Source organism: Kogia breviceps, chromosome 19 (assembly GCF_026419965.1).
Source record: "Kogia breviceps isolate mKogBre1 chromosome 19, mKogBre1 haplotype 1, whole genome shotgun sequence".
In the NCBI taxonomy this organism is placed as follows: domain Eukaryota; kingdom Metazoa; phylum Chordata; class Mammalia; order Artiodactyla; family Physeteridae; genus Kogia; species Kogia breviceps.
The window spans coordinates 51795487-51822049 of NC_081328.1; the positions used below are offsets into that span (position 1 = coordinate 51795487).

At 62.1% G+C, this 26563-nt stretch overlaps 2 protein-coding genes across 13 annotated transcripts in view; one reads left to right on the forward strand and one right to left on the reverse strand.

The window, feature by feature from the left end:
• The first annotated feature begins 701 nt into the window (after positions 1-701).
• BTBD17 (BTB domain containing 17) lies at positions 702-9526 on the forward strand. 3 transcript variants are annotated; one of them, XM_059048562.2, is made up of 3 exons: positions 702-848; positions 2447-2723; positions 3886-5472. In XM_059048562.2, exons 1-3 carry the CDS (start codon positions 764-766, stop codon positions 4958-4960), a joined length of 1437 nt encoding a protein of 478 aa, XP_058904545.1. In that variant the 5' UTR covers positions 702-763; the 3' UTR covers positions 4961-5472. The 3 variants fall into 3 exon arrangements, 2 of the variants coding, with proteins under 2 accessions (XP_058904545.1, XP_058904544.1); XR_010838355.1 differs by lacking the exon at positions 702-848 and adding an exon at positions 9316-9526 and having other exon boundaries at positions 2356-2723; positions 3886-5162; XM_059048561.2 differs by lacking the exon at positions 702-848 and having other exon boundaries at positions 2356-2723.
• The window catches only part of KIF19 (kinesin family member 19), a 28280-nt gene continuing 7457 nt past the window's right edge, over positions 5741-26563 (reverse strand). The window contains exons 1-20 of one of the 10 annotated variants that reach the window (XM_067022178.1): positions 26393-26537; positions 24606-24674; positions 18402-18512; positions 17695-17782; positions 17239-17375; positions 16027-16152; positions 15518-15712; positions 14100-14246; positions 12867-12989; positions 11454-11619; positions 10602-10776; positions 10296-10494; positions 9446-9716; positions 9244-9365; positions 8640-8773; positions 8279-8384; positions 8018-8114; positions 6976-7373; positions 6593-6788; positions 5777-6360 (exon numbers count right to left, since the gene is read on the reverse strand). In XM_067022178.1, coding sequence (XP_066878279.1) covers positions 6230-6360; positions 6593-6788; positions 6976-7373; positions 8018-8114; positions 8279-8384; positions 8640-8773; positions 9244-9365; positions 9446-9716; positions 10296-10494; positions 10602-10776; positions 11454-11619; positions 12867-12989; positions 14100-14246; positions 15518-15712; positions 16027-16152; positions 17239-17375; positions 17695-17782; positions 18402-18512; positions 24606-24674; positions 26393-26431 — 3030 coding nt within the window. In that variant the 5' untranslated portion in view covers positions 26432-26537 and the 3' untranslated portion in view covers positions 5777-6229. Of the gene's footprint in view, positions 6361-6592; positions 6789-6975; positions 7374-8017; positions 8115-8278; positions 8385-8639; positions 8774-9243; positions 9366-9445; positions 9717-10295; positions 10495-10601; positions 10777-11453; positions 11620-12866; positions 12990-14099; positions 14247-15517; positions 15713-16026; positions 16153-17238; positions 17376-17694; positions 17783-18401; positions 18513-24593; positions 24675-26392; positions 26544-26563 lie in introns of those variants that run through there. The other 9 variants (XM_067022180.1, XM_067022179.1, XM_059048552.2 and 6 more) reach the window with 9 other exon arrangements.

Genomic DNA, 26563 nt, shown 5'->3' on the forward strand with positions numbered 1-26563 from the left:
CAGGCTCGGGTGCAGCTCCTCTATGCCCAGCCCTGCCATCTTAGCTCACCTTGACCCTGGGTGGCGAGAGGTGTGATGGTCACAGCCCCCATCTCCCTAAAGGCCCATCACCCTCCCGGGAACATTCTTCAACAAAGAACATGCACATGATATCAGTTACCCCGAGGGCCCCTATTTGAGACCCTTGCCCTCCTTTCTGGAGAGCTAGCCCACCCCGAAATGGGAGAGGGGGAGGGGTGGGAGCCTGAGCTGCCACAGTGTTCTTCTTCCAGGCCCTTCCTTTGCAGCCGGATCACCACGGCTCCCCAGCCATGACGCTGGCAAGCTCGTGCTCCGTGCCAGGGCGGAGGCCGAGCCTGGGATCCGGGGAGGGGGCCGGTGACCCTCTGGGCTGGTGGCGGCCACTGGTTTTGGAGCCCTCTGCCTGCCCTTTGGAGAGCCTTAAACTTCCCAGGAGAGGAAGGACTAGCTGTGCCAGGTGGTAGGAGCTACGGGGGAGGGTGCCGGATCTGTCCCCCTCAGGGGCCCACGGGCAGCACAATAGCCCCTGGGGCTGCTGCTCTCTGGCTTAACCCGTTGCCTGGGCAACAGCTGGGGCCCGTTTCCACCAATCCACGGCAGAGGCTGGGTGGTGGGAGGGAAGCCAGCCGGGGAAGGGAGGGCACCATCCCCTTGGGCGGGAGCCTATATAAGGAGGAGGAATGTGAGTGGAGAGGTCTGGGCTTAGCTCTCCCTCCAGTGGGCTTGGGGGCAGGGCACAAAGATGCTTAGGCTGGGCTACACCAAACCTGGGTCCTGGGCCAGCTTCTGGGCCGTGCTGACCTTAGTGGGCCTGGTCACTCGTGCAGGTGAGTGGGCAGGGGGCAGGGAGAAGGGGCAGGACCTTCCGGCTTTAGCCACACACGGCCAGGAGGGGGCGGTGTCCAGGCAGCCAGGCCGGGCGCAGAGTGGATTTGATCACACAGCTCCGTGGAGGAGGGCAGCCTGCCTCTGAGGGGACGAGGGCTGGGCAGGCAGGCGGGAGTCTCAACGACAAGAAGACCCTTCCACTGTCCACTGTCCCAGGCAGCCGGGTCCAGGTAGAGGCGAGTGGCGTGCCATCAGCACTCAGGGCCTTCAGTGTGACAGCTTGGAGAGGCGGGGCTGGGAGATAACCTCGGGCTCCTCTCTCACCCTTTCTTCCTCCCTCTGTCTCCCTCTTGCTTACACAAAGGTGCTCTGCTGTCCTGTGAGTCTCCTCTCCAAGAGCGCACATGGGCCTCGGGACTGTGAGTGTGTGAGTGTGTGTGTGTGTGTGTGTGTGTGTGTGTGTGTGTGTGTGTGTGCGCGCGCGCACGCGCTGGGGGGTGGGTGTGCCCATCTGCCGCTGTCAGCTCCTCACGCCGTGCTCCGCTTGGAGAAGCTGCTGGCAGTGTTTTCTGTCACTGAGTTTTCTGTCACCGAGGGCATGTCCCCAGCTGACCCTCACGGTATCCCTGGAAACATGAGAGGAGGGCCCAGCGCGCCCAGCCTGCATGGGGGGAACACCAGCCTCGAGGCACAGGTACCCCGAGAGTCCTGTCCAGGACAGGCTGGCCCTCTGTGCTTTCTCTGGTCTCCCGCAGGCCAGTGCAGACGGGACCCAGGAGGGCTGCTGGGCCTGGAAGCAGCTTCCCCTCCAGGCTGCAGCCTCCTCTCACAGTCAGCCCCTCCCCTCCCACTCAGCGCTAGGGCAGATCCTCGGCCCCTCCCAGCTTCCCAAGCCCATCCTCTTGCAGGGCCTCTGGCTGGCTCCTTCTCATCACTTCCTCAGGGAGCCTGTCTCTGATTCCTGCACCTAAAGGAGCTGCCACCCCACTACTATCACCTCCCTTATTTATCACAATCTAAACCTAGAGTGCTTATCTGTGTATTTATCGCCTGTCTAAGGAGCTCACTTGCGCTTTTATGAGTGTAAGAAGCTGGCTTGTTTTGTTCGCTGTGCTATTCTGCGCTCCCGGGAGCGTGTCTGGCTTGTAGTAAGCGCTCAGTTTGTTAGCGACTGCACTCCCTTGGACAGCTCTTCCGAGGGGTGAGGTGCACAGTTCTTCAGGAGGTGAGAAAGGTGGGAACCAAGAGGTTCCTCGAGCCTCGCCTAGGGGTCCGGCATCATGGAGACCAGCTCTGGACATTTCGTCCCATGCTGGGTCACGAGCTCTCCCCGCCAGGAATCTGTCCACCTTCCAAGAGTACCCTCTCAGGGTCAGGTTTACAAGCTGCCCCACCCACCCAGGATGTGCTTATGTGCGCACACACGCGTCCACGCGCTTCATGGGCACCAACAGGTGAGCACACAGCCTCCTCAGGCTCATCTACTCTCTGCCCACACCCAACCACATGCATCTCCAGCTGCTCCCTCTGCAACCCCAGCATGCTGCCCGGGGCCCGGGCGCCTTCTCAGGCTGTGCCGTGTTCCTTCCTGCCGCAGCCCAGAAAACCGATGTCGGCGGGGAGTCAACGGGCACCTCCATCAACCACTCCCAGACGCTGCTCCAACGCCTGCAGGAGCTGCTGCGGCAGGGCAACGCCAGTGACGTGGTGCTGCGGGTCCAGGCTACGGGCACCGACGAGGTCCGAGTCTTCCACGCCCACCGCCTGCTGCTGGGACTGCACAGTGAGCTGTTTCGGGAGCTGTTGAGTAACCAGAGCGAGGTGGTGCTGCAGGAGCCCCGGGACGGTGCTGCTGTCTTTGACAAGTTCATCAGGTGGGGAAGGAGCAGGGAGAAAGACTTCAGGACTTTCCAAGTCCCTGGCTTCTCCATTCACAGGGTGATGATGGAAGCCCTGTCTTCTAGCAGACATCACGCCCATTCCCTGGATGTCATTAGGATGACCGTACCAGTTACCCTCAGAGCTGTTTCCAAAGATGGCCGTGAGAGCTTTTAAAAACTGTAGATTCCCGGGCCCCACCCTGGATCCTGGGCTTCCCGTCTAGGGTTGGGCCAAGCAGTGATTTCTTTCCTTTTTTTTAAAAAAAATATTTATTTATTTATTTGGCTGAACCGGGTCTTAGTTGCGGCACGTGGGATCCAGCTCCCTGACCGGGGATTGAACCCATGCCCCGCGCTGGGAGCACAGAGTCTTAGCCACTGGACCACCAGAGAAGTCCCCCAAGCAGTCGTTTCTTATTTTAATGTCTCTGGTGGCTTTGATGCCTGGCCCCGTTTTGAACCAGAGGGCTAGGGAGCTAAAAATGTGAGCCATCTCTCTGCCCCATCTCCTGTCTCCTGCTTAGTGGGGCACCATTCACACTCTAGTCTGAAAAAGTGACCCTGATTTGACGGCTTAGACAAGATGGCTGCAGAATTCGGGTCATTGCTTCCAACTTCCAGGCAACGGGAAGAGGGATAACACAGAAGGGCCAAAGGGTCTCCCCGCCACCCCAGTCAGTTCTATTGAACGAGCCTTCCCCCAATCCCACTGTGTGCCTCTGTGGACATCTCATTGGCTAGAATTTAGTCACATGACCGCACTCGCTCTAAGGGAGCCTGGGAAACATCTTTTAGTCCCAGAGGCAAACAGCGAAGTAAATGGCTTGCCCACTCTCATAGCAAGCAGCTGGTGGCATATGAGTCCAGATAGTAAACCCCGCGATGGCAGGAGCTATGTCTGTCTTGTTCTAGCACAGAACTCGGCACCTAGTAGGTGCTCAATACATGCATGCTATTTCCATGTCCCCACGAGAAACGGAAAGAAGAGGCCGTGAAGTCGGATGGGCCTGGGAGGGCACTTCTGTTGGCGCCCTTGACCGTGATGCTCTGTGACCAAGCCTGGGGCCCTCCGGACCCAGAAAGCAGCTCGGGGTGGGGTGGGCCCGCCCGGGTGGGCCCGCCCTGACCGCGCGCCATCTCTGCGCCTCTCCGGCAGGTACCTCTACTGCGGCGAACTGATCGTGCTGCTGGCGCAGGCCATCCCCCTGCACAGGCTGGCCACCAAGTACGGCGTGTCCTCCCTGCAGCGGGGCGTGGCCGACTACATGCGCGCGCACCTGGCGGGCGGCGCGGGCCCGGCGGTGGGCTGGTACCACTACGCGGTGAGCACCGGCGACGAGGCCCTGCGCCAGAGCTGCCTGCAGTTCCTGGCCTGGAACCTGTCGGCCGTGGCGGGGAGCGCCGAGTGGGGCGCCGTGAGCCCCGAGCTGCTGGCGCAGCTGCTGCCGCGCTCGGACCTGGTGCTGCAGGACGAGCTGGAGCTGTTCCACGCGCTGGAGGCGTGGCTGGGCCGCGCGCGGCCGCCCCCCGCCGTGGCCGAGCGGGCGCTGCGCTCCATCCGCTACCCCATGATCCCGCCGGCGCAGCTGTTCCAGCTGCAGGCGCACTCGGCAGCCCTGGCGCGCCACGGCCCGGCGGTGGCCGACCTCCTGCTGCAGGCCTACCAGTTCCACGCCGCCTCGCCGCTGCACTACGCCAAGTTCTTCGACGTCAACGGCAGCTCCTTCCTGCCCCGCAACTACCTCGCGGCCGCGTGGGGCGCCCCGTGGGTCATCAACAACCCGGCCCGCGACGATCGCAGCACCAGCTTCCAGACGCAGCTGGGCCCCAGCGGCCACGACTCGGGCCGCCGGGTCACGTGGAACGTGCTCTTCTCGCCGCGCTGGCTGCCCGTCAGCCTGCGGCCCGTCTACGCGGATGCCGCGGGCACCGCGCTGCCCCTCGCGCGCCCCGAGGACGGCCGGCCGCGGCTCGTGGTCACGCCGGCCAGCAGCGGCGGCGACGCGGCGGGCGTGAGCTTCCAGAAGACCGTGCTGGTGGGGACACGCCAGCACGGCCGCCTGCTGGTCCGCCACGCCTACAGCTTTCACCAGAGCAGCGAGGAGGCCGGCGACTTCCTGGCGCACGCCGACCTGCAGCGGCGCAACTCCGAGTACCTGGTGGAGAACGCCCTGCACCTGCACCTCATCGTGAAGCCCGTCTACCACCCCCTCATCCGGACCCCCAAGTAGCCAAGCGGGGCCCGGGGCGGGAAGCTCGGCGTCCCTGAGGCCTTAGGATCGGGAAATACAGACCCGGCAGAGATGGGCCCCAGGGACTAGGGGTGGCATGGCCAGTGGAGGTGCCTCTACCCTGGCCCCCTGCGTGGAATCCAGGTGAGGGGCGGTAGACCAGATGCCTGGTTTCAGGAGCTGATTTCACGCTGACTTGAAGGTAACGTTCTTGGTAGAATAAACCAGTGCTCAGAGAGGCGAGGGGATGATTAAACCACCCAGTTCGTGGGTAAAAACAGTCCAAGGAGGGCTGCACAGATCAGGGGCTCCCCATCTTTCTTTAGCTCTTACCTGAGGGCCCCACCTCCACAGGGAACAGGGCAGGTAAAAGCATCCCAATGGTCAAGGCACTAGGTACCCCTGTGGGAGCTTTCTCACCCTGAAGCTGGGGGGCTTAGCTGAGCAACTTCTGAGTCCCGACTTGCAGGGGGTAACCACTTCCTTTGGGTTGTGGACCACCCCAAGTCTCTGACCTCTCCTGGGAGGGGGTCTGGGGAGGGGGGAAGGCTGGTGGGAGGGGACGGGAATGGGCCTTATAGCCCCGCCCTTCCTGGGGAAAGACCTCAGGGCCTAGAGGAAAACTGCTTTCCCCCAGGTGTTCGTGCAGCCAGGTTTGGTGCTGTACAACCAGCCAGAGGGCACTAGGGGGTGGTGGTGGTGCGGGGGGAGTTGGGTTGAATCTTAATCAGTCATGGCCACCCCACATTTCAGACAAGGTCTAGTTTCCAACACAACCATCAAGACTCACATGGGATTTTATTGTTAAAAAGGGGGCTTGGTGGGGGCGGAAGCCACTGCTAAGTAACGAAACCAGATTCCCTCCCCGACCCCAACCACGGTATGTGAATGCTCCTGGCCCAGATGTGGGCCCGGCAAGCCCTGTCCCATTAACAGCTCCCCCCCCCCCCACCATTTCTGAGGCCAAGTCGGGCCGCAGGTCTCAGAACAGGGTTTTAGCAGCAGAGTCTTCTGTTCAGGGCTGGGAGGCCGGGGAGCCCTGCTGTGCCGGCGGTGCCTCCTGGGCTCACCTCCCTTTCCCAGTGGCACCGAGAGCACGGAAGTGTTGGGCAGGCACCCTCACCGTCCCCGAGTCTCAGGAGCCCCAGCCTTCTGAGGTCCTGAGCTCCTGCTCCCAGGTCACCCCCACCTGCCCAGCCTCCATCCCCCATTTCCTGCTACACCCCGTTCAGTCTTGGGGGCAGGAGGGCCGGTTGCAGGCAGGGCCCCTCAGTTATGTTGGAAGCGTCCATCTTTGCCATGGGTGCTTGGGCCATGGGGCAGGCGGGGCCCCCGGGTGGCCCGTTGGGAAACACCAGCTGGGTTGGAGGGGACGGCGAGGGGTGAGGAGTCCCCAGGGCCTGCAACAGGGGAAGGGCCACGAGCAGTGCTTTAGGAATGCCCCTCCGTCCCCTCTGATCACCCAGTGGCTTTGAACTCCCTAGGGGCACAACGCCAAGGTGCCAGTCCCACAAATATTCTTCAAGAGCCCTGTTTCCAGCAGGGGGCAGCCATAGGGCAGGGAGCTCAACGTGCTTCCTCCCTGGGCTGACCGAGCGCTCCCCTCCCATTCCCTCCTTTGCTGGTACTGACCTGTGTTCTGGCTTGGAGGGAGCTTGACCTTGGCCATAGGCAGGGTGACCTTTCCCAGATGCCGGCTACCAGGGGCTGGGTGCCCGCACACTTGCACCCTGTGGTCCGAGATGCTCTGCACGGGATGGGGCCCCAGGAGGTGTGTCTTGGGGCGGGAGAGCTGTGTTGGTTGCAGAGCAGTGCGGTGAGGTGGGAGCTGCATGGGGATGTGATACAGGGCTCTGCCCCGGCTGCTATGCCAGCTTGGGGGGGGGGTACGGCTTGGCGGCTGGTCCACAGCTAGGGGTACCCTGGGGCCGCTGGCGCAATCCAGCCCTCAGAGCCCCACCAGCAAGGCAGGGGCCCAGACCCCCCGCCCCCCAAATCCTTGCCCCTGGACTCACCCCTTGCCCAGTGACCTCAGAGGACTGGGACCTCCGCTTCCTCCTCTTTGCCTCCAGCAACTCCTCCCGTTTCTTGCCCAGGCTGGTCTTTGGGCCACGCAGCCAGGGCCCGGGGCCGCCGCCACGATGCTCGAATGCCCGCGATGGGGCCTCACCCGTGCTGCTCGACAGGTTGCCCTCACTGGCAGCGCGCTGCAGCATGGGGCTGGGTGGCCGCTTGCAGGCCAGCAGGCCGGGCGGCCGCGCGTCGTCAGCCTCGCTCAGCGAGTGCAGGGACAGGCTGCTGCGCTCCATGCTGGGGGCCAGCAGGTGGCGCCCCTCGGCGCCCAGGGCCCGAGAGCGCCGCCGGACAGCCTTCACCGAGGTGCGCTCGGTGCCCGTCAGGTTCTCCTTCCTCTCTGCGGCGGGACAAAGGAGCACCCGATCCGGGATCAAGGCCACATATTCCTCCCCCTCCTGCACCTCCAACACCCCTTCTCTGCCAACGCACCCCCCCCCCCTTGCTTGCTGTTGAAGAAACTCTGGGCAAGTTTCTGAGCCGTACTTTCAGCTGTAAACTGGGGATGGTAAAACTAACCGCACTGGCTTATGAGGATTTTTTTTTTTTTGGCCGAGCCTTAGTTCCCCGACCAGGGATCGAACCCATGCCCCCTGCAGTAGAACCGCACAGTAGTAACCACTAGAACCTCCAGGGAAGTCTCAGGTTATGAGGAGTAACTGAGATGATGGGCATAGCCTATGGCCAGCGGGTAGCGATTCGGTCTATATTTGCTGTTACAGTTATTTCTGAGTGGGAAGGTGGGGCATGATCCTAAGTGCCATGTGTTCCCCATTCTGGTTTCTGACTGTGCCCCCAGCTCTGTGTGGACAGAACAGGTCATGAATCCTCTCTGGGCACTGCTGCCTCTCTTTCTAGAACGGTCGGCACCGGACGCATGGGTGTATTTAGCAGTGCCGAGGGAAGGAAGGGGCTCTGGGCTGGGCGATCAGAGCAGTTTAGACGATGCCACGCTCAGGCTGACAGGGTGGGCAGGGGGCCCACCTTTGCAGGACAGAGGGGTCTCTGACAGGTTCTCGCTGCTGTCAGGGGAGGAGTTCATCCGGCCGCTCTGGCTGCCCAGGCTGTCCGGAGTGGGGGCCTGTGAGACGAATTGGTTGGGAAGAGAAGCCACTGGACACAGCAGGGACCCCATGTCCCCAGGGGGCTGTTTTGGAAAGGCTCCATCCCAGCCACTGGGTGTCCACCCTGGCACTCCCACCTGCAGCAGAGGAGCCCATCGGGCCAGCGGAGCTCAGTGCTCACCTCCTGCGTCACCAGGCTGCCAATCTGGATGGGGGGTGGGGTGGGCACAGAGGAGCTCTTCACCTGCCAGGCCCCGGAACTGGCCTTGAACACGTGGTTGGCTTCACTGAGGTTGGCAGAGGAGGATGGGCATCTGTTGACCAGGCCGGTCCCACTGCGGTCCCACCCCCACCCTAGGGGGGAAGCTGTTGTGTAAAGGGAGAGAGGACCCCAAAGTCCTGGCCCCAGACCTGTGCCACCTCCCCGCTTTCGTTCCTGCCCCGTCCTCCCCAGGAAGCCCTAATCTGGGCTGGCATCTCTGGGACACAGCGTGTGGTGGCTCAGGCAGGAAGGACTGGCGGGAAGTGGTCCCTGGTCTCACCTCTCCGTGCTGATCGGAGGCAGGAAGCTGCTGTGCAGGCGCTGGGCTTCGGAGCTCTGCGTCTTCACGCTCTCTGGGTCAGACTCTGGGGTCAGCGAGGATCCTGCTCTGCTAATTTGGGGCAAGGAGCTGTCCTGGGGAGGGGGGGAAGGGGCAGTCAGAAGACTTGCTCCTGGGCCAGGTTAACAGCACAGGGTGACAAAGGCACACAGGGTGTCTGGGGCTGTAAGATGGGCTGGGAGCCCCAGAGGGCAGTGGGCTTGTTCTGGGTCCCCAGGGACAAGCTGTGGTATGCTAGGCATCCCCCGTGGCACTGCCTGGTGGCCTGGGCTCCTGGGAGGGCGTCTGGGGCCATCTGTCGTATCTCAGATGGCCAAACCTGACCCTCAGACCCTGGGTGGGGACAAGCGCCAGAGAAGAATACGCCGAGAAAGGAAGCTTACTCAGGCTTGGCAAGCCTTTGGGTGGGATGAGAAGGAAGGAGTCAACTCCCTGGGGACCAGCCAGCCTGGTCCCACCGCCGTGCCAACGACCCGCACGCACTGCGCTGGGCATCGGCCCCTCCCTTAGCACATGTGCGCACGCGCAGGCCCGAGGCGCCCACCTGCAGGGCCCTAGAGGCCACGCGGTCCATGATTGTGGCCCGCTCCAGGCTGCCCTCCTCGTGCTCCCGCAGGTACACCTCGTACAGCTCCTCCAGGTGCTGCGGGACGGCCAAGTTGTAGTCTGCCGGGGGAGGGGCAGGGCTCAGCGCGTGCCCTCGGGCCCTCCGCGGGTGGCTCGGACGCGCGGGGCGCGGGCCCTACCGTCGATGATCTGCCGCTGGCCCTGGATGATCTCGTCGCAGAGGCCGCGGTGCTGCTCCAGGCGGCGCAGGGCCTCGCGGCGGTGGCGGAGCGCGCCGTCGCGGAGCAGCGCGTGCGACTGCATCTCGGTGTTCTCCACCTCGAGCTCGTGCACGCGGCACAGCAGGCTGAGCACCTCGCGCTGCTCCCGGGAGCCGATGCGCTGTGGCAGCGTCTCCTCTAGGCGCCGGCCGCGCGCGCGCAGCTCCCGGCAGCGCTGCTCCAGCGTCAGCTGGGGACCAGGCGCGGTCAGCGCCGGGCGGCCTCACGGCCCACCCCCACTCCCCCCTCGCTGAGCCTGTGCCCGCGCCTCCAGTCCGCGGACTCTGGGCTCCCGGCTGAAGCCCCATTCCGAGGCCCACCCTCGAAGCTGCATCTCGGGCCTTGCAACCAGGGGCCGCTCCTGTGCCTACCGTCTTGCCGTCCTGACCACCACCCATCCCTGGAACCAGCTCCGTGGACCTGCTGAGCCCCAGCCCGGCTGATGCCCTCAGGGCTCATGGTACCCTGAAAGCCCCGGGCGAGGATACGCTCCAGAACAGAGGGCAGAGATCTGGAAAATCCTAATTATGATATTGGCTACCATTTTTTGAGTCCTGGGTACGTGAAAGGCATTTGTTTAATCCTCCCAACAAGCCTGCTAGGGCCGAGCACTCCCATTTTACAGATGAGTAAGAGAGGCACGGAGAGGTGAAGGAGTTGAGTGAAGGTCACAGGGCATTTGAGGCCTGAGCTCCCGGCTCTCGCCCCTCCCGCAAGCCTCCGCCGGCCCCTCCCCGCCGGGCCTCCCAGGCCCGCCAACCCCAGACACCTTCTGCTTGCGTAGCTTCTTCTGCTCTCCCATCAGGGCAGCGACGCTCTCCCGGGCGGAGGCCACCTCGGGGGGCTCCAGGCTGTCTGGCTGGTCATCCCCCGTGTCCGAGCCCTTCTCGCTGTCGTCCTTGGTGTCGGACTCTCTGCGCCGCTCCTCCCTCCACTTGAGTGCCCGGCGTGACTTCTCGTGCTCCCAGCTGCCGCAGCCCCACCCCCGAGGGAGACCCGGGATTCAGGCTGCGGTGGGAGGCACAGCACGCATCTCCAGCTCCCAGCCCGTCCCAGGCCGGGAGGCGGGGCTTACCCTGCAATGGTGAGCAGGTGGCGGGAGGTGTCGATCTGCACCTCCATGGCGTGGTTCTCCAGCTCCAGCAGGTGTCTCCGCACGTCCATCTGCTCCTGGAAGGCGCTGATGAGCTGCTCCCGCAGCCGTCCCATCTCAGCCGGCTCACCCTTCTCGCCGTGCAGTTGGACCTTGGCTGGCCGTTGAGCGGCAGGTGGGAGAGGTCAGTGGAGGAGGAAGGGTCAGGCCAGGAAAGTCTGGGCTACCTGGGGCCCTCCCCTCTCTTTCTTCCCAAATGACTTCCTGTGCAAGCACCTCCTCCAGAAAGACCTCCTGGATTACCACACCCCTCCCACATCCCACTTCCGCATTGAGTCTTCAGGCTGTGACCCAAAGGTGATTCCCAGCTTCTCCGTATGAACCGGGCTTCCGCCAGCCTTTAGAGCACCTTTCCGTCAACTAATGAAAGGTGCCCTTTAGACACTTTACTGCCATCTGTTGGAAAATCATCATGGCAAATACAGAAAATGTGTGAGCACCGTATCCCTTCTGCTGATGCCAGGCACAGTCTCGGAGCCCTGCGCTGCAGCCCCGAGAGTGACGCCCCACACGGCTAAATGCCCACGTGCCACTGACTCGTGTGATACCACCTAATCCTCAGGCCGAGTCTCTGAAGCAGAGATCATGATTCCGTTTGACAGTCGAAGGACTGAAGGCCCAGAGTGGTTGATGGCTAGCCCAAGGCTACTCAGCCAGAAAGAATCTGAGTCTAGCTCTGAACCCAGCCCCGTCTGACCCCTGAGCAATTTGAGACGGCCTGGACGGGCTTCGGGAGGTGGGCTCCCACTAACACAGACCCCCCCACACACACACCTTGGATGTGACAGATGTCGCCCCGCTCCAGCCGGCCACGGGCCTGGCCCCGGCCGCCCTGCTTGTCGATCTTGCACTTGAGCCTCTGGATCTCGCCCCGCAGGTCGGCAATGATGCCGGTGTACTGCGCGATGTGGTAGGAGACGCTGAGCAGGTTCTGCTTCACCTGTGGGGATGGGAGGGGAGCAGGTGCAGTCACCTGGACGCCGGGCCCTGCCTGCGGGTTCCTCTTTTCTCTTTCTTACCCCTAATCTTTCTGACAGTAATGGCCTCCTTGCCTCTGACCCTACAACCTCTCAACGCTACGTGCCTCCGCCAGAGGCATACTCCTGAGATGCTGCCTCCCCTGCTCAACCTTCGGTGGCTCCCTGCTGCTTGGGGGAATGCCCTAATCCCCCCCGTGACTCTCTCTAGATTTTCTTTTGACTCACTGCTCCATCAGGAACATTCTGCTCCAGCTGAAGAACCATCCTACTTGCCTCACTCCCACCACCGACACCATCTCCTTCCTGCCTTTGGAACCACTACCCTTACTGCTTCCTCTCTTCCTAAATGCCCTCCCCCCCAAGCCTTGTTTCCCTCTCACCGTCTCCAAAGAGCTACATGGGATCCCACCAGCACCCCCATCCCCGATCGTTGGAATCATCTTCTGCTGTTAATAATATTCTGAACTATCAATTCAACGTATTATTATTACCTGTCTCCTCCCATCATTAAGTTCTTTGAGGGCTGGGATAGAACATAAAGTGCCTGGAACAATGGCTGGTGAGTTGTAGTGTCGGGAGAATGTTCATGAAATTCTGTCTTAGAATTCCCACCCCTCTACCCACACGGGTGGAAACAAACGTCCTATCAGACAGCGGGGATTCTAACACGTTCACCAGAGAGGGTGAGAACGTGGGCTGGGAAACCAGGCAGACACAGCTCGTCTCAGCGTCACTGCCCTGGGGCTGGGAGCTCACTTAACTCCCTTCAGCCTCATTTTCCTCAGCTGTGAAATGGGGACAGAAATAACACCTGCCTCATTAGAGGATCCGATGAGATGAGGTGATAAAGGGCCCAACATAAGTGCGTGGTAACGGTCACCTCTATTACGTCTATTAGGATTAGGGGCTTTGGAAAGGTAAACATGGAATGCGTATCTGAAGATGAAAACGGGAAGATGCAAGGGGATGACGGGGCTCGGGGCGCACAGACCTTGAACGAGAAGAAGGGGGCTCTCGGGGGCTGTGGGCTTCCCGGCAGGCAACAGGGAAGGGCACAGGGGTGACACTGGACTGGGGAATGGGGCCAGTGCAATGGTGGCTGGTTCCAGAGAATGTGCGGTGGGGTGGCAGGGCCTGGCATCAGTCCAGGGGCGCGAACCTTGGCCCAGGCAGGCGGGCCCTGGGGGACAGACGAGAGGTCCCTCACCCTGGTCTTGATGTTCTTGGCCCGGCCGGCGTAGGTCAGGGTGTTCCGGGATTCCTCGAAGGCGCTGCTCGCGGGGCTGATGTGGGCGATCATTACCGTGCGGCTGTTTCCGCCCAGGGAATCCTGGATGGGGACGAGGGCGGGCTGTGGTCAGCGGGGCCCATACGTGAGAACGAGGAAAGGCAGCGGCCCTGGAGGGCTGGGAACCAGAGGGGGAAGAGCCCCGTGGGGCCCTGGGCCCCCCCCCCAGCCCCTCTGGCTTTCCAGGTCCCCCTTTATCCGACTGCTGGTGGCACTGTTGTCTTGGCTGGAGTGAGGGGGGTGATGGGGACCTCTGTACGACGGTTGAATTTGGCCTGTGGCCACCGCCTCCCTTGCCCTGGGCTTGCCACGCCCTCCCGGACAGACAGAGGGTGCACAGCGGGGCTGCGGGCTTGAGGGGAGACAAAGCCCTTGGCTGCAGCAGTTACCAGCTGGGCGACTTCAAGCACGCTCCACCACCTCTCTAATCCTCAGCTTCCTTGGGTTTCGAGGGTGGCAGTAATTAACTGTCCTGCCTCCCAGGCTGTAGGTGCAGTGATTCTGGCAGGCCGATGGCCAGCGAGCATTAAGTCACCTGCAGCTCTGCTGTCAGCCCAGACTGACCTCTGCTGGGACCCTACGTCCAGCACTTACTAGTGTGAGGCCTTGGGAAGGTGACTTAGCCCCTTAGCGCCTCGGTTTCCTCATCTGCAAATGGAAATAGTAACCCCCTAACTCAGACTCGCTGACAAGATGAAAGGAGCTGGGGAAAGGGGGTGCTGAGGCGCCGAACGCAGAGCCCAGCCAGGAGCGGGGCCTCCCAACAGCAGCCTCTGGGAGCCATGATGCTGACTGACCACCTGAACCCCCCAATCCAGACGACCCCCGGTTCCCCTAGACCCACAGCCCTGGGGTGCGGGGTCAGATGCAGCCCTTTTCCCTCCCTGCTGCCCAGTCTTTGGTGAGAGCCACCACCAGATCACCTACAAGACACCCAGTGAAATCTGAATTTTGGATAAATAACAAGTGAGCTTTTGTTTTTTGGTTTTTAGTATGAGTATGTCCCAAAGATGGCATGGGACATACTTATACCCAAACAGATTTTGTTTCTTTGAAATTCACATGCAGCTGGGCGTCCTGCATTTTCCTTGCGGCGCTGGCGGCCCCACCCTGGGCGCCCAGGCACGGGGCCCCCCCGGCGGCGGCTGGTACCTTCAGGAGCCGGGTGAGCTTGCTGTCACGATAGTTGATGTACTTGTTGCTGCTCTTGTCGCTCAGCGCGTTGATGCAGTTGCCCAGGGCCAGCAGCGAGCGGTTGATGTGGGCCCCCTCTTTCATGCGCTGCCCACGGTTCTGTGTCTGGGGGGCCAGCAGTGGGCGTGACTCCCTGCCCCGGGCCATCCTGAGTTGTAAACCCCTCCCTCTCCCCCGGGGCCCCGCAAGGGAGAGATGCTGAGGGCCTGGTCCCACCCTCTGTCCGGGGGTCACGGAGGGCATTCGAGAAGGTCAGAGGACCTGAAGGCCTCTGAACAAGAGTGGGGGACAAGAGGCTTCTGAGGAGGGCTGAGACCCTGGCACTTCGTCTGCCCCGGGCCTAGCCCCCGCCCCCGGGCACAGCTAAGGCAGCGCCGAGAATGCGATGGAGGTGGGTCGTGGCTTCCCAGGCAGCTCAGCTGAGAGCCGGCCGGGCCTCGGACACATGGCTCTAGAGGGTGTGCCAGGCTTCAGGGAGGGAAGAGGAAAGTTTGTGTGTGCGTGTGGAGGGGGGAGTGAGGGTGTGTGAATTGCCTGTGTATATGTGACAGCATGTATATGTGTATGAGAAAGTAGGTCAGTGAGGAAATGGGCTGAGTTGTATGTAAGTGGGTGTGAGAGCAGGACAGTGTCAAGTCCCAGGAGGCTCTGCCTACAGCCGCCCTCGGGAGACGTCTTTGCTCAGCCTGGTGAAGCTGGGACCCACTCACTCCAGCGGCCGCGGGGCACACCCTCTCCCCCCGCGGGGAGCTGGCTGCTCCCCTGTACTCCTCCTCCAGGAAGCCCTCAGGCCTTTACTGGAAGAGAGGGGTGTGTTTCTCCAACCCCACCCGGTTTAAACCAACCCCACACGTTCAAACATGAAGCCCTGTTACATCTCCCTGGCGCTGTCCTGTCCCTTGCATTTGCTTCAGTGCTAACGGTGACATCACCCAGCCCCAGCGCTCACGTGACCCTGAAACCTCCAAGTTTGCCCCCAGGAGGGGGCCCGGGCCCAGGCGCGGGGCCAGGCGGACAGGGCTTAGTGATGGGGAACAAATGCTGAGAAATGGGTGATGGACCTTTTCCTCTCCCTGATGCGGTTGGCAAGGGCCCCTCCCGGGCTCTGCCCAGGGTGCCCCCAGTCGGGGGACGTTGTCTCCCCCCTGCCCCAGCTCCTCATTGGGCCCATTCATTCTCTTGCCTGTCCCCCCACCCTCCCTCCGGTCCGGGACAGCCACTGTCTCCTTCTTGCTCATCGGAGACATTCCTCAGTCCCTTCCCCTCGGGATCCCTTCATGCCCGCCCTCCCTGGGACAGTCCCCACCCCCACCCCTTGGGGAGCTGGGCGGCCAGCATCCCTGCCCTCTGCCCCCAAGCTTCCTCCCCAGCCTCACCTGGGAGGCCCGCTCGGAGCCAGCCAGGTCAATCATGAACAGGCGGCCCTGCCGCACCTCCTGCAGGATGTTCCCGACCCGGCTGCGCTGGCTCACGGCCACCTGGAGCACGGCGTGGGAACGGGAGGACGTCTGGTTGGCGGCCGTGGGCTCCTGGGTCCTCTGCCGGTTCCCCTTCATCAGCAGCTGCATGACCTGGGTGGGTGGGACGGGGGGAGGGAGGCCACTCCTGGGAACCCGTGGGGATGCTCCCACGTCCTGCATCTGAGAGGCTGGGAAGGGGCCCAGACAGGGGTGGGTGAGCCCCCCGTATGCTGTGGGGCCTGGGAGGTCAGGGTCTGTCTGTAAACGGGGAGGCCGGTTGCCTGGTCAGCCCCCAGGGTCTGCGTGGCTGGGGGCGTGTCATCCAGGATTCTCGGTGGCTGCAGGACCCAGCCCCCTCCTGCCCGTATCTCCCCGGAGGTTAGTGTCCCCCCTCCCTGCTGCCCGGCCGGCTACACGAGACTCGCCTCTTTGGCATTGACGGTGGAGACCTCGGTGATTCCGGCCACCTGGATCACCCCTTTGGAGTCCTCCCTCAGCTCCAGGTACCCCAGGGCAGGGTTCAGCAGGTCCCGGATCATCTCATTGTAGATCTGATGGGCCAGGTTGGGAGGCGCAGGGGACAGATGTTAACGGGAGACCAAGGGCAGGAGGTTCAGGCAATGGCCAGGTTCTCTGTCCCTCCCGAGAGCTCCAGGCTCCTCTCAGGGAAACCCTGGTTAAGGAGAAAGACCCCTTCCTTTCTACGGGGTGGGCACAGGGGGCTTCAGCATCCAGAGGGAAACATCGGGCTGCCAGAGCCAAGGGTACAGAAGGCATCAGAACCAAGTGGAACTCCCTCTGCAGCTGGCCAGGCACGGGACAGGGGATGGGACCTGACCCATGGCCGAGCCCTGTTTGTTGCTAGGCAACCCATACTCTACCTGCACCTGCTCCCACCTCGCAGACCCCCCAAGTGTATCGTGCTGGCTGAGTCAACACCACGCTGGCTGGAGCAGCTGCTGGCAGCGATGTCTCGCTGCCCTTCCTGAGCTGTCACCCAGGAGATTATCAGCTCCCGAAGGGAGCCGGAGAGGCCAGGAGCCAGATGGCGTCTAGCCCACTGGCTCTCCTGCCTCTTCTGGCCTCTGTGTGCCGCCCCCCCCCCCCACCGGCCACCCCCGCTGACCCCTCATCGCCTGGTGGTAGCACTCCTACAGGTGGGCACCAGAGGCTGTGGCAAGAGAGCGGAGGCTGGCAGGTCCCAGCCTGTCCGTGTACGTGCAGTTCCCACCTGTACCTATATGCACTGAGTGCCTGCAGGTAGCCTGGCAGGGCAGACAGGGCTGGCTTTCAGGAGCGTGCCCAGGAGGATGGCGTCTGGGAGGATGGCTGAGGTCTGCGCTCAGCGACAAGGCTGCTTTGGAGTGTGGCACAAGGGGAACGGCTCGGCTTTAAAGCCCCGGGGTCCTGAGTTTGACTCCCTGCTCCCTCACTTACTGTGTGACCTCGACCGAGTTGCCTAACCTCTCTGAGCCTCAGTTTTGGGTTGGCATGAGGCCAACCACATGCACGTGGGAGAGCGGCAGTGATGAGCGCCCCAGAAAACGGCCCCGCGACCCGGCCCCAAGGAGGTGAGCCAGCCCGGTGCTATGGACCTCTGGTCCCAGCCCACGGCACAGGGTGGAGGGAGGACTCACCTCCAGGTAGGACATGGACACCTCATAGTCCATGTCGTTGCTGGTCTCCTCAATGGCACAGAAGAGGTCATTGAGGGTCCGAACGTAGATGCCGGGCTCGCGGTCCGTGCCCAGCATGGTGTAGGTTTTTCCGCAGCCTGGGGCAGAGCAGGGGCGGGTGAGCAGGGCCGTGGCCGGGAGCGCGGGGGCTCCTGGCAAACCTGGGTCTGTCCTCAAGGCTGGACCCTCCCAGATGGCCAGGGAGGTGGGGGGAAGGGGAGAAGATGGCATCCCTGGCCGGGGATGGGGCTCTGGGTCCAAAGGGCCCCGGGGGAGGGTGGTTTTAATCAGCCCCATCCTCGGACCCTGCCCCGGTTGGGGCCAGACTAGCTCGGTGGTGGAGGGCAAGGGGTCTTGAGTCTCAGAGGGGACAACCAGGGCATACGGTCCTCTCCGTGGGCTCGGCTCCCCCCTCACCTGTGGGACCATAGGCAAAGACAGTGGCATTGTAGCCTGAGATGATGCCTTCGATGAGGCTCTTGGTGGTGGCCTGATACACCATCTCCTGCAGGAAAGCGGAGACCCGTCAGGGGCCTGGGCACAGGCAGGGCAGAGCACACGGGCGCAGGGCACCTCCTGGCTCCCAACAGAAGCAGCTTCTGTCCCTGGAGCCCTCGGCCCCAGTGAAGTGGGGGATGGATGTCTCTGCTTTCACCCCATGGGGGGATGCCAGCCTGAGAGAGAGCTCAGGACACCTGAGACGCCTTCCCCGACGGCCGGCTCCCAGCCCCCAGCCCCGAGGACGCACGCATTACATCTGCCGCTGGCAGCATCCCGCGGATGGGCAAGACGGGGGTCCCTGGGAGGGTGTCAGCTTCCCGAAGCTCCCCTCCCAGCACCAGATGGGCTTCGGGCGCTCTCCTCCAGCTCCCATAGGGGCCACCTGTGAGGTGTGCTGTGTGGGTCCCCGTGTTGGGTGGCCTCTGCGTGCTGACCGGGGCGTGTCCACGCAGGAGGCTCTGAACGCACCACGCAGGCTCACGCGCACTTGCATGTGTGGGGAGACAGCAAGTGATGGAAGGAAGGCTGGGGGTCGGTGGCAGGGTGCCCCAAGGACTGCCTCCTGAGGGGGTCAAGGGGCAGAGAGAGGATCTCGCGTGTCCCTGGGCCCAGGCCCCCCTCACCTGGGTGGCAGTGAAGTCAAAGGCCACGTCGAATAGGTAGGACTTCTCCCGGGAGCGATGGGCCCGCAGGATGTCGTCGGGGTCTTCCATCGGGTCCATAAGAACCACCATCTGCAAAGGTGCCCGAGGGGAAGCTGGTGGTCACCCGGGAGCCCCAGGCCCATACCGATGTCAACACTGACCACTGACCTCACCCCTCCTCGCTCAAGACATGGGAAGGAGTGGGGATGATGCTCTGTGTCCAGGACCGCCAGGGCCAAGGAGGTGAACTGAGTCCTGACAAAGGACAAGGCGCTGAGGGGGATGGGCTGTCCTAGAGCCACCCAAGGTCGCAGAGACAGTGATGGAACTCCTTTCCTGGGTCAGCAGGGGAGCCAGGGCCAGTGACAGCCCAAAGAGGACTTGAGAGCAGACAAGGCAGCCACTTGGTGGGGCAGAGGAGGCTGACTTGGGAGCCCGGCCCAGCTCCGTGGACCTGGGAGATCCACGTGGGTCCCTGGGGGTGCACCCCCGTCCAGCACCAGGATTCAGGAGGCCTAGTGCCGGGAGGGCCGCAGCCTCGGAGCTCCCACCAGACTCCTCCCAGTAGGTACACACCTGTGCTCACTGCGTCCAAACTGGCCCAAGGCCCCTGGGGTCCCAGCAGGGCCCCCTTCTGGGATTCTCAGTGGAGGAGGCAAGAAGGAAGGGGTAAGACAGCTCCCTAGGAGGCCCGACCCGGGCCCCTCACCCAGAGGTCTTATCCAATCGGATGGGATTCCAGGTAAGCCAGTTAGAGGGGATGCTCCAGACAGGCTGGGCTGGGGCTTTGTGCAGGGAAAGAATGAGGCCACTGACTCAGGCCCCTTCACAGCCTGCCAGAGGCTGGGTGGCCATGGTGAGCTGAGGGCAGGGTGTCGGGGCCTGCGGCTGTACCTGGGATGCCCACCTGTCCCCAGCCACCGCCTCAGGGCTTCAGCCCCAGTGCCCTGTAAGCTTGTCCCAGGATCTAGTTCCTGGCTTGGGCCCTAACGCCAGCAGCAGAAGCCCTGATCAAGTTTCAGACCCAAATGAAGATACACCCGCCCACAAGTCCCCAGGTGTGGGTGCCGGTGGAACTTGACCAGATGTACGGCTCTCACCCTCGGTGCCAGAACTCCCGTGCATACTGGCAGCGCCAGCGGCCTGAGGGCCACCCTCTAGGGACTTTTGATGCAGGAGAGGGTGAGCTGTGTGCACCGACGCCCATCACCCACTGGTCACCTTCAAATGACCTCTGGGCACTGCCAAGTTCATGACACCATCGGCATCTGGTTCTTTTGACATCCAGGCTCCTGAATCAGGACATTGTCAGCACGGCTGCTACGATCCCCTCTTAAAGAGGGCTTTGTCTGGGTCTCCATACGTCTGGGCCCCAGCCTGCGCCCCGCCCTTCAGAGCATCACCACATCCTGGTCCCTTGTGGCGTACAATGGAGCCCTTGTGCCCCGCGGCCAGGTGAACTGGAGCTGAGCCGTGGAGGGCTGGGGTGGGGGGCGCTGTGGGCTGCACAGGGGCAGCACGGGGAGTTCAGGCCTGTGACCACGACCGCTGGGCACCTTCTATGTACCAGGCGTTAAGCGGGGCCCCCGAGGAGAGAGAGAGAATGAAGTGTGGTTTCCTGCCTCTGACATCACAGCGGAGTGGGGAACAGATCATTGTAATGACAAGCTCCGGGCTCCAGGAGGCAATCAGAGCATAGAGGAGGGGCATGTGATCCATGATCCAGGTTTTCCCCTGCAGGAGGGCTTCCTGGAAGAGGTGGTGCCAGCACTGTCTTTTTTTTTTTTTAAGTTTATGTATTTATCTATTTTTGGCTGCGTTGGGTCTTTGTTGCCGCACGCAGACTTTCTCTATCTGTGGCGAGCGGGGGCTACTCTTCCTTGCGGTGCGCGGGCTGCTCATTGCGGTGGCTTCTCCTGTTGCAGAGCATGGGCTCTAGGCGCGCGGGCTTCAGGAGTTGTGGCACGTGGGCTCAGTAGTTGTTGGACACGGGCTCTAGAGCACAGGCTCAGTAGTTGTGGCACATGGGCTCAGTAGTTGTGGCGCACAGGCTTAGTTGTTCCGCGGCATGTGGGATCTTCCCGGACCAGGGCTCGAACCCGTGTCCCCTGCACTGGCAGGCGGATTCTTAACCACTGCGTCACCAGGGAAGTCCAACAGCGGAGCAGGTTCTTAACATACTGTCTTCTCATGAGGAAATGGAGACCAGCACCCGGAAGCCCCTTGGTGGCTCCTCCGACAGGACCCCAGGGGCTCGGGGTGGGGGAGGCGGGTGACAGTTGGGCTTTGAACAGATAAAGGCTAATTGCGGGATTAGCATATGGTCAGGTGACGTTTGGAAGGCTGGGGGGAGGGCTCTGTGGGGTGGGGAAGGGAGCTGTTTGTTCTGGAACTCCTGGGCCGCAGCGACCTCTCAGGCTGCCCCTACACCCTGTGGTCATCAGTGGTATCCCTGAGGGGTCTGGCGTCAGGGTCTATTCCCGCCCCCGATGCTAGGAGACCAAGCTCCTACCTGACTCTTCCGTGAACACAAAGGTGTGGCCGTGACGGATTGGGGACCACCAGACAGGGAGCCCTGAAGCCAGAAGGGGGCGGGCAGGAGGTGGACCAGGGTTTCACTTCCCTCTGGGCCCTGAAACCATCCCGTGTGTCAGCCCCAGAGATAAACCAACATCTATTAAACGCTGACCGCGCGCCAGCTGCTGGGTAAGCACTGGGCACGCGTTAGCCCATGAAGACTTCTAAGACGGCGCTTGACAACGATCCCGAATCCAACGGGGCCATGGGGGTGGGTAAGACCACAGGCGCCCGGACCACCTCGTGACAAATCCAAACCCTAACTCCGGCTTCCCCAGAACCCGGGCTCACCGGCCTCTTGTCCCCAGAGGATACTCTGTCGAGTGAGTGTCCACCTCTGCCAAGCTAGGGCAACAGTGTCTCCCCCGTCTGCAGGAGAATGACGCCTAGCTCTAAGCAGGGCAGTCCTAGGACCCCTCACGGTGGCCCAAGCCAGTGGGTGGCTGAGGCCTCGGTCCACCTCTGCCCGCTCGGAACCTACCGACTGGTGGGCTTTGGCAGCACTGCCTCCCTGCTGACCACCAGGGGCCGGGCTTCCATAGTGACCTCTGGGCTGCTCTGCTCGGCGGCTCTCCACCCGCTAGCCCGAGACAGCACAAGCAGGGGTGAAGTAAGCCCTGCATCACAGAGGAGGCAGAGCCCAGCACCCCAGGCCAGCAGAGGCTGGTTTGGGGAGCCCTCTGCGGGGCTGGGCCATGGGGGAGGGCCAGAACCAAGCCGGGTAAAGGGCGGATCCGCTTCCCAAGCAGACGTCTCCTTAGCGGAGGCCGGGTGCTGTGTAGGATGCTTGGGCCCAGCTGCACCTTTGCTGGGAAAAGACTCGAAGGCCCTGTTGTCCTGGGGATGCTCCCAAACTCACCCTGCCAGCCCACCGGGCTCCAGGCCTCAGGGAGAAGGAGTAGAGCAGCAGTAGAGGCTGGCCAAGCCTGCAGCCCCCGGCCTCCCTCAGCGCCAGTGATGCAAGCCCGGGAGGCCTGGGCCACAGAGAAGCCGTGGGGGCCACCGGAGAAGGATGGAGGCCAGCGGGCAGGGCCTAGCCAGAGGGCGAGGCTATCCATTTTACTTTTGGGACTTCACCTTAGTGGTCAGCGGGACGGAGCGCTTGGGCGGCGGCTGGTTTTTCGGAGGTTCCCAGCCTGCCATTTGCTGTGGTTTCTCCCAAACTGCAGCCCAGGCAAATGTATCTTTGGGGGTTTTTTGTTGTTGTTGTTTTCTTTGGCCACACCATGCAGAATCCCACGCGGGATCTTAGTTCCCCGACCAGGGATGGAACCTGGACCCCCTGCCGTGGAAGTGCAGAGTCTTAACCTGCACTAACCTTAGTCTAACCTTAACTGGACCAAGGAAGTCCCAGGCAAGTGCATCTTTGAATCCAGCAGGGAGAGAAGATGCTGGGGGCCAGAAGCTTAGCATCCTCCCTGCAGGGCCCGCAGTCTGTGTTGAGAGCCCTGAGCCCACGCAGCTCAGGCCACTCTCTCCATGTCTAAGCTGACAAAGGAGCAGCCCCGCTGGGACTGCCCAGCCCTTGGGACCTTCTCGGAGGCGCAGCTCGGCCTCCCTCTCCACCGGCAGGGACAGAAAGGAGCCAGTGTTTGCTGTGCGTGGGCACACAATGGGCCGTGCCCTGGACCAGAGCGTTTCCATCAGCATCAGTTAATATCTATCAGCCCCCACTCCGGCTTGGAGCCAGGAGCAGCCCAGAGAGACAGCATCATTGTCCCACCTCTGAGGACCTGATATCTTTGGGGACAAGTTGGACAAACAGGGCGTGGCCTTGCAAGGAAGGAGGTTTCTCCTCTCGAGTTCTCTGGCCGTTCCTGGCTGGCCCCTCTCATCACCCAATCCAGCAGCCCTGGGCGCTCTCAGTCACTTACAGATGATAAACCACAGCTATTAAATGCCTACTGGGTACCAGGCCCTGGGGAAGCCCCGTGCATACATTTGCGGCTGACCATCCTCCAGAGGAGGCGTTTGGGTTACTGTCCCCACTTACAGAGGAGGCAACTGAGGCTTCTGGAAGCAACCTGGCCCGGGCCCCACAGCTGGTAAATGATGGAACCTGCGCTACACGGCTGTTGTGGGCACTCATCCTGCTCCCACCAGGCCTTCGGATGGGCTCTTCCCAGCCCTCCCCTGCCTTCCTTCAGGTCTTAGAGGAAGGCTACCCTTTTCCAAGAGGGCACAGAGGAAGAGAAATCAGGAGGCTGGTGCCACCCGGCTCTGTTGTGGCCACAGCTCACTGGGGCTGAAGGAACAGGCTGGGTGGGGTGAGCACTTGCCCCCAGGGACCCCGAGGCAGGCAGGCATCGCAGGCTTTGTCCACCTATGGTCTTCTTACCAGGGCCCTTGGGCTTCCTGAGTCCAGCCTGCCAGGCTCAAGGCCAGCAGGTGCTCACTTTGCGCCTCTCTCTGCAGTGCACTGTGCCACCCTGATTCCTCTGAGCCGCTAGAACATCCTGCCACCTTGATGAGCCTCGGCACTCAGGAGAAGCGAGCAGCAGCAGCCACAGAGCAGAGGCAAGGGGTCGCTCTCGGGGTCCGCAGAGGCCATGTCACCATGATGCTTCTACCCAGGCACCAAGCCTGCCCCCACCACCATGCCCATCCCCACCCCAGACCCGAGTCCTCAACTGCCTACCCCCAAAAACCATCCTGGCCGTGGTCTACAGAGTGTGCGGCCTGGCTCCTGCCCACGCCGCCAACCTTATCTCACTCCTCTCGCCCCTTCTCTCTCTGGCTTGAACCACACTGGCCTTTTCTCAGTTACCCAAGTGTATCACAATCCCTCTTACCACAGGGCCTTTGCACATGCAAGTCCCTCTGTTTGAAATGTCTCCCTTCAGCACACTCCTAATGACCTCTTCTTCATCCCTCCTGTTTCAGCTCAAGCACCCCCTTTCTCAAGGAAGCCCTCCCTGACCTCTGGGTCTAGGTCAAGTTCCCTCTTATTCTCATATCTCCGCACATTTCTTTGCGGCCCTTGTTGGCTACAAACTCATATGTTCACGATTCGATTCTTTCATTTAAGTCTCATCTCCCTGCACTGGCAACGGAGGGAGGACAGGGTCTCTTCCGTTCACCGAGGTTTCCCGGCTCCTAGCACTGTCCCCAGCGTGTTGTGGGTACTTGATAAATATTTCTTGTCTCCTGTGTAAACGGAGGTGGGGCTTGCCCTACCCACCTCATCATGTTGACAGGAGGACCAAGAGAGCAAACAGACATCCAAAGACTTTGCAAAACGTGAACAGTCTGGAGGTGAGCATTAGCTCTAGACCCTATGAACACGTGCTCTACGGGCAGCAGACCCATTAAGGTGGGGAAGTCAAGTCATGGGTACACAGAAGGTGTGTGAATTTTTTCAGGGCTGGAGGGAGGGGCTCAAGCTCCCCCTCCCCCACCCAGACCAGGGAAGCTTTTAGCTCTCCTTGGATCAATCTAGGGAGGCTTCCTGGAAGAAGGACTGTGGTTTCCTTGATGAGGTAGTCAATAGTACAGCCAAGAATTCAGCGGGTAGAGGAAGGGCCCTCCCCGCCCCCACCAGGTGTGAGCAGCCCTCTGCCCTGCCCTGCAGCCCCCAGCCGCAGCCCCATGTACCTGCTCGGCTACCTTATGGGCGATGAGGGTGGCCCCTTCTTCCAGCTCCGCCGTGCTGATGGGCCGGACCCGGAGCGCCACCTGGCAGGGAAGGCCAGACCCCCGGGATTAGATGCGGAGAGCTGTGCCGGGCCGCAGAGAGAAGGATGAGAGGACCCCAGGAATCCTCCCCTGGACCAGCCCCATGGGCTCCTCTCTGTTCAGCCATCCAACAAGCCTGGTTCATCTTGAGGAAAACTCAGTGGTTCAAGGCTACCATCTAGGTCGAGGGTACCAGGTCCACAGAGTGTGGGCTCTGTCTGAGTCTATGAACTTCCCAGGAGCCTGTGCCCCAGGGAGAGCCCGAGGGGAGAGAGCTGTCTGCTCCTCCAGGCTGCATGAGTGACACCCCAAATTAAGCACCTGCAGCTCCCCTGGGCTTTGAACTTGGAGCCCTTGGCAGTGGAGCCGGCTGTCCGCGCGTCTGTGAATGATGTGGGTGCGAGGTGGGACGGGGGGCCCAGGGGACATCCCCTCCTCGTGCTGACAACCTGTGACTGCATCCCCACCTGAGGACGGTGCCATCGGAGGCTCCCACCTCCCTCTATGCCCCGCGCCTGGGGCCTGGATCTCCCCGCAGACGGGGCGCTGCTTCTTCTACTGATCAAGGGGAAATAGCTGCCCTTGGGGGGCACCGAGGGGGGTGTGTGGGTATAACTAACGTGCCCTCATGCCAGGTAAGAGCCCTTCACTCTCAGAGGCACTTTGCTGCCTGTCAGGCCACCCACACCAGCCTCCTCAGCCAAACTGCACAGGTGGCAGGGAAGGCCCCTCCATCCCTGCCCCAGGGGCGCGTACCACACAAGCCAAGGCAAGCCATTTTCAAAGAGACAATTCTAAACTGCCAGAGAGGATGTTCCAGAGCCCTGGGCTTGCTTGGGGGCCTGGGGCTGAGGTTCGTCTTCGGAGCAGCGAGCTCACCCTACAGAGGCGGGAGTCTCTGGGGGCTGCGTTATCCTCCAGTTACATTATCACCCACCTGCTGATGATGGCGGCCCTTTCCCAGATCTCAGAAGTTAGGGGGTGGGGAGGGGGCTGGGAGAAAGCAGTGGCCTTGGGGTCACTAAGTCTTCCCCCCATCACTCAGTCTGGCCCCACCGATAATCAGAAACCTGTCTTTGTCTCCACCTGTCTCCCGTGCCCCCCACTCACACCTCTTCCTCTGCCCCAGTCCCCAGGGCTATGAGGGGCCGTCCTGGTTGCTTCCAGCACTTCTCTGAAGTGTTTAGAGCCCTTACTTGGGCAGCAGCTGTGTTGCAACCCAATAACCAGCTACCTTCAACCCTGTACCAGCTCCTCTGGTACCTGGGGGCTCTTGTCTACCTACCTGTCATCCCCAAACCCTTTAAACTCCCGACACCACCGGGCCGGCATGCCCTGGTTCACCAGGAAACTCCCACCTTCCTTGCCCGGGCAGGTAGGTCAAGCCCTCCCTGCCCCTGGCTTTTCTGGATCAGAGAGCAGTCTTGTTCCAGAGCCCCATCTGCACAGGCGGGCGGGGAGGGGGTGGTCCCTGCTGGGAAGGTGTAAAGGGGGAGTGGGACGGAAGCCAGGCTAACTTTCCAGGCCTTAGCAGGGTGGCCATGATGCCCTCCTTCCTGACGTGCACGGCTGGGGGCAAGTTGCCCTGGACACTCCCAGCTCCTGAACCCGAGGGTCCTCTTAGCGGGGGCACACAGTACGGTCCGGAGGCCGCCCGAGAGTGTGGGCTCGGGGGACCAGGGATGGGGTCGAGGAGGGGGAGGTTGACGGGTTCTCACCATGAGTTGCTGGTCCTTGGAGTCCCCGCTGTCCTTCATGGCGGCGGCGGGTGGAAGGGCTCAGGCCGCGACAGCGGGTCGTGGCCGAACCGCAGCCCCACCGCCGCCGGCTCCCTCGCAGCCTCGCCTGCGCTGCTGCTGCCTGACAACCCGAAACCAACGACGCGCCCG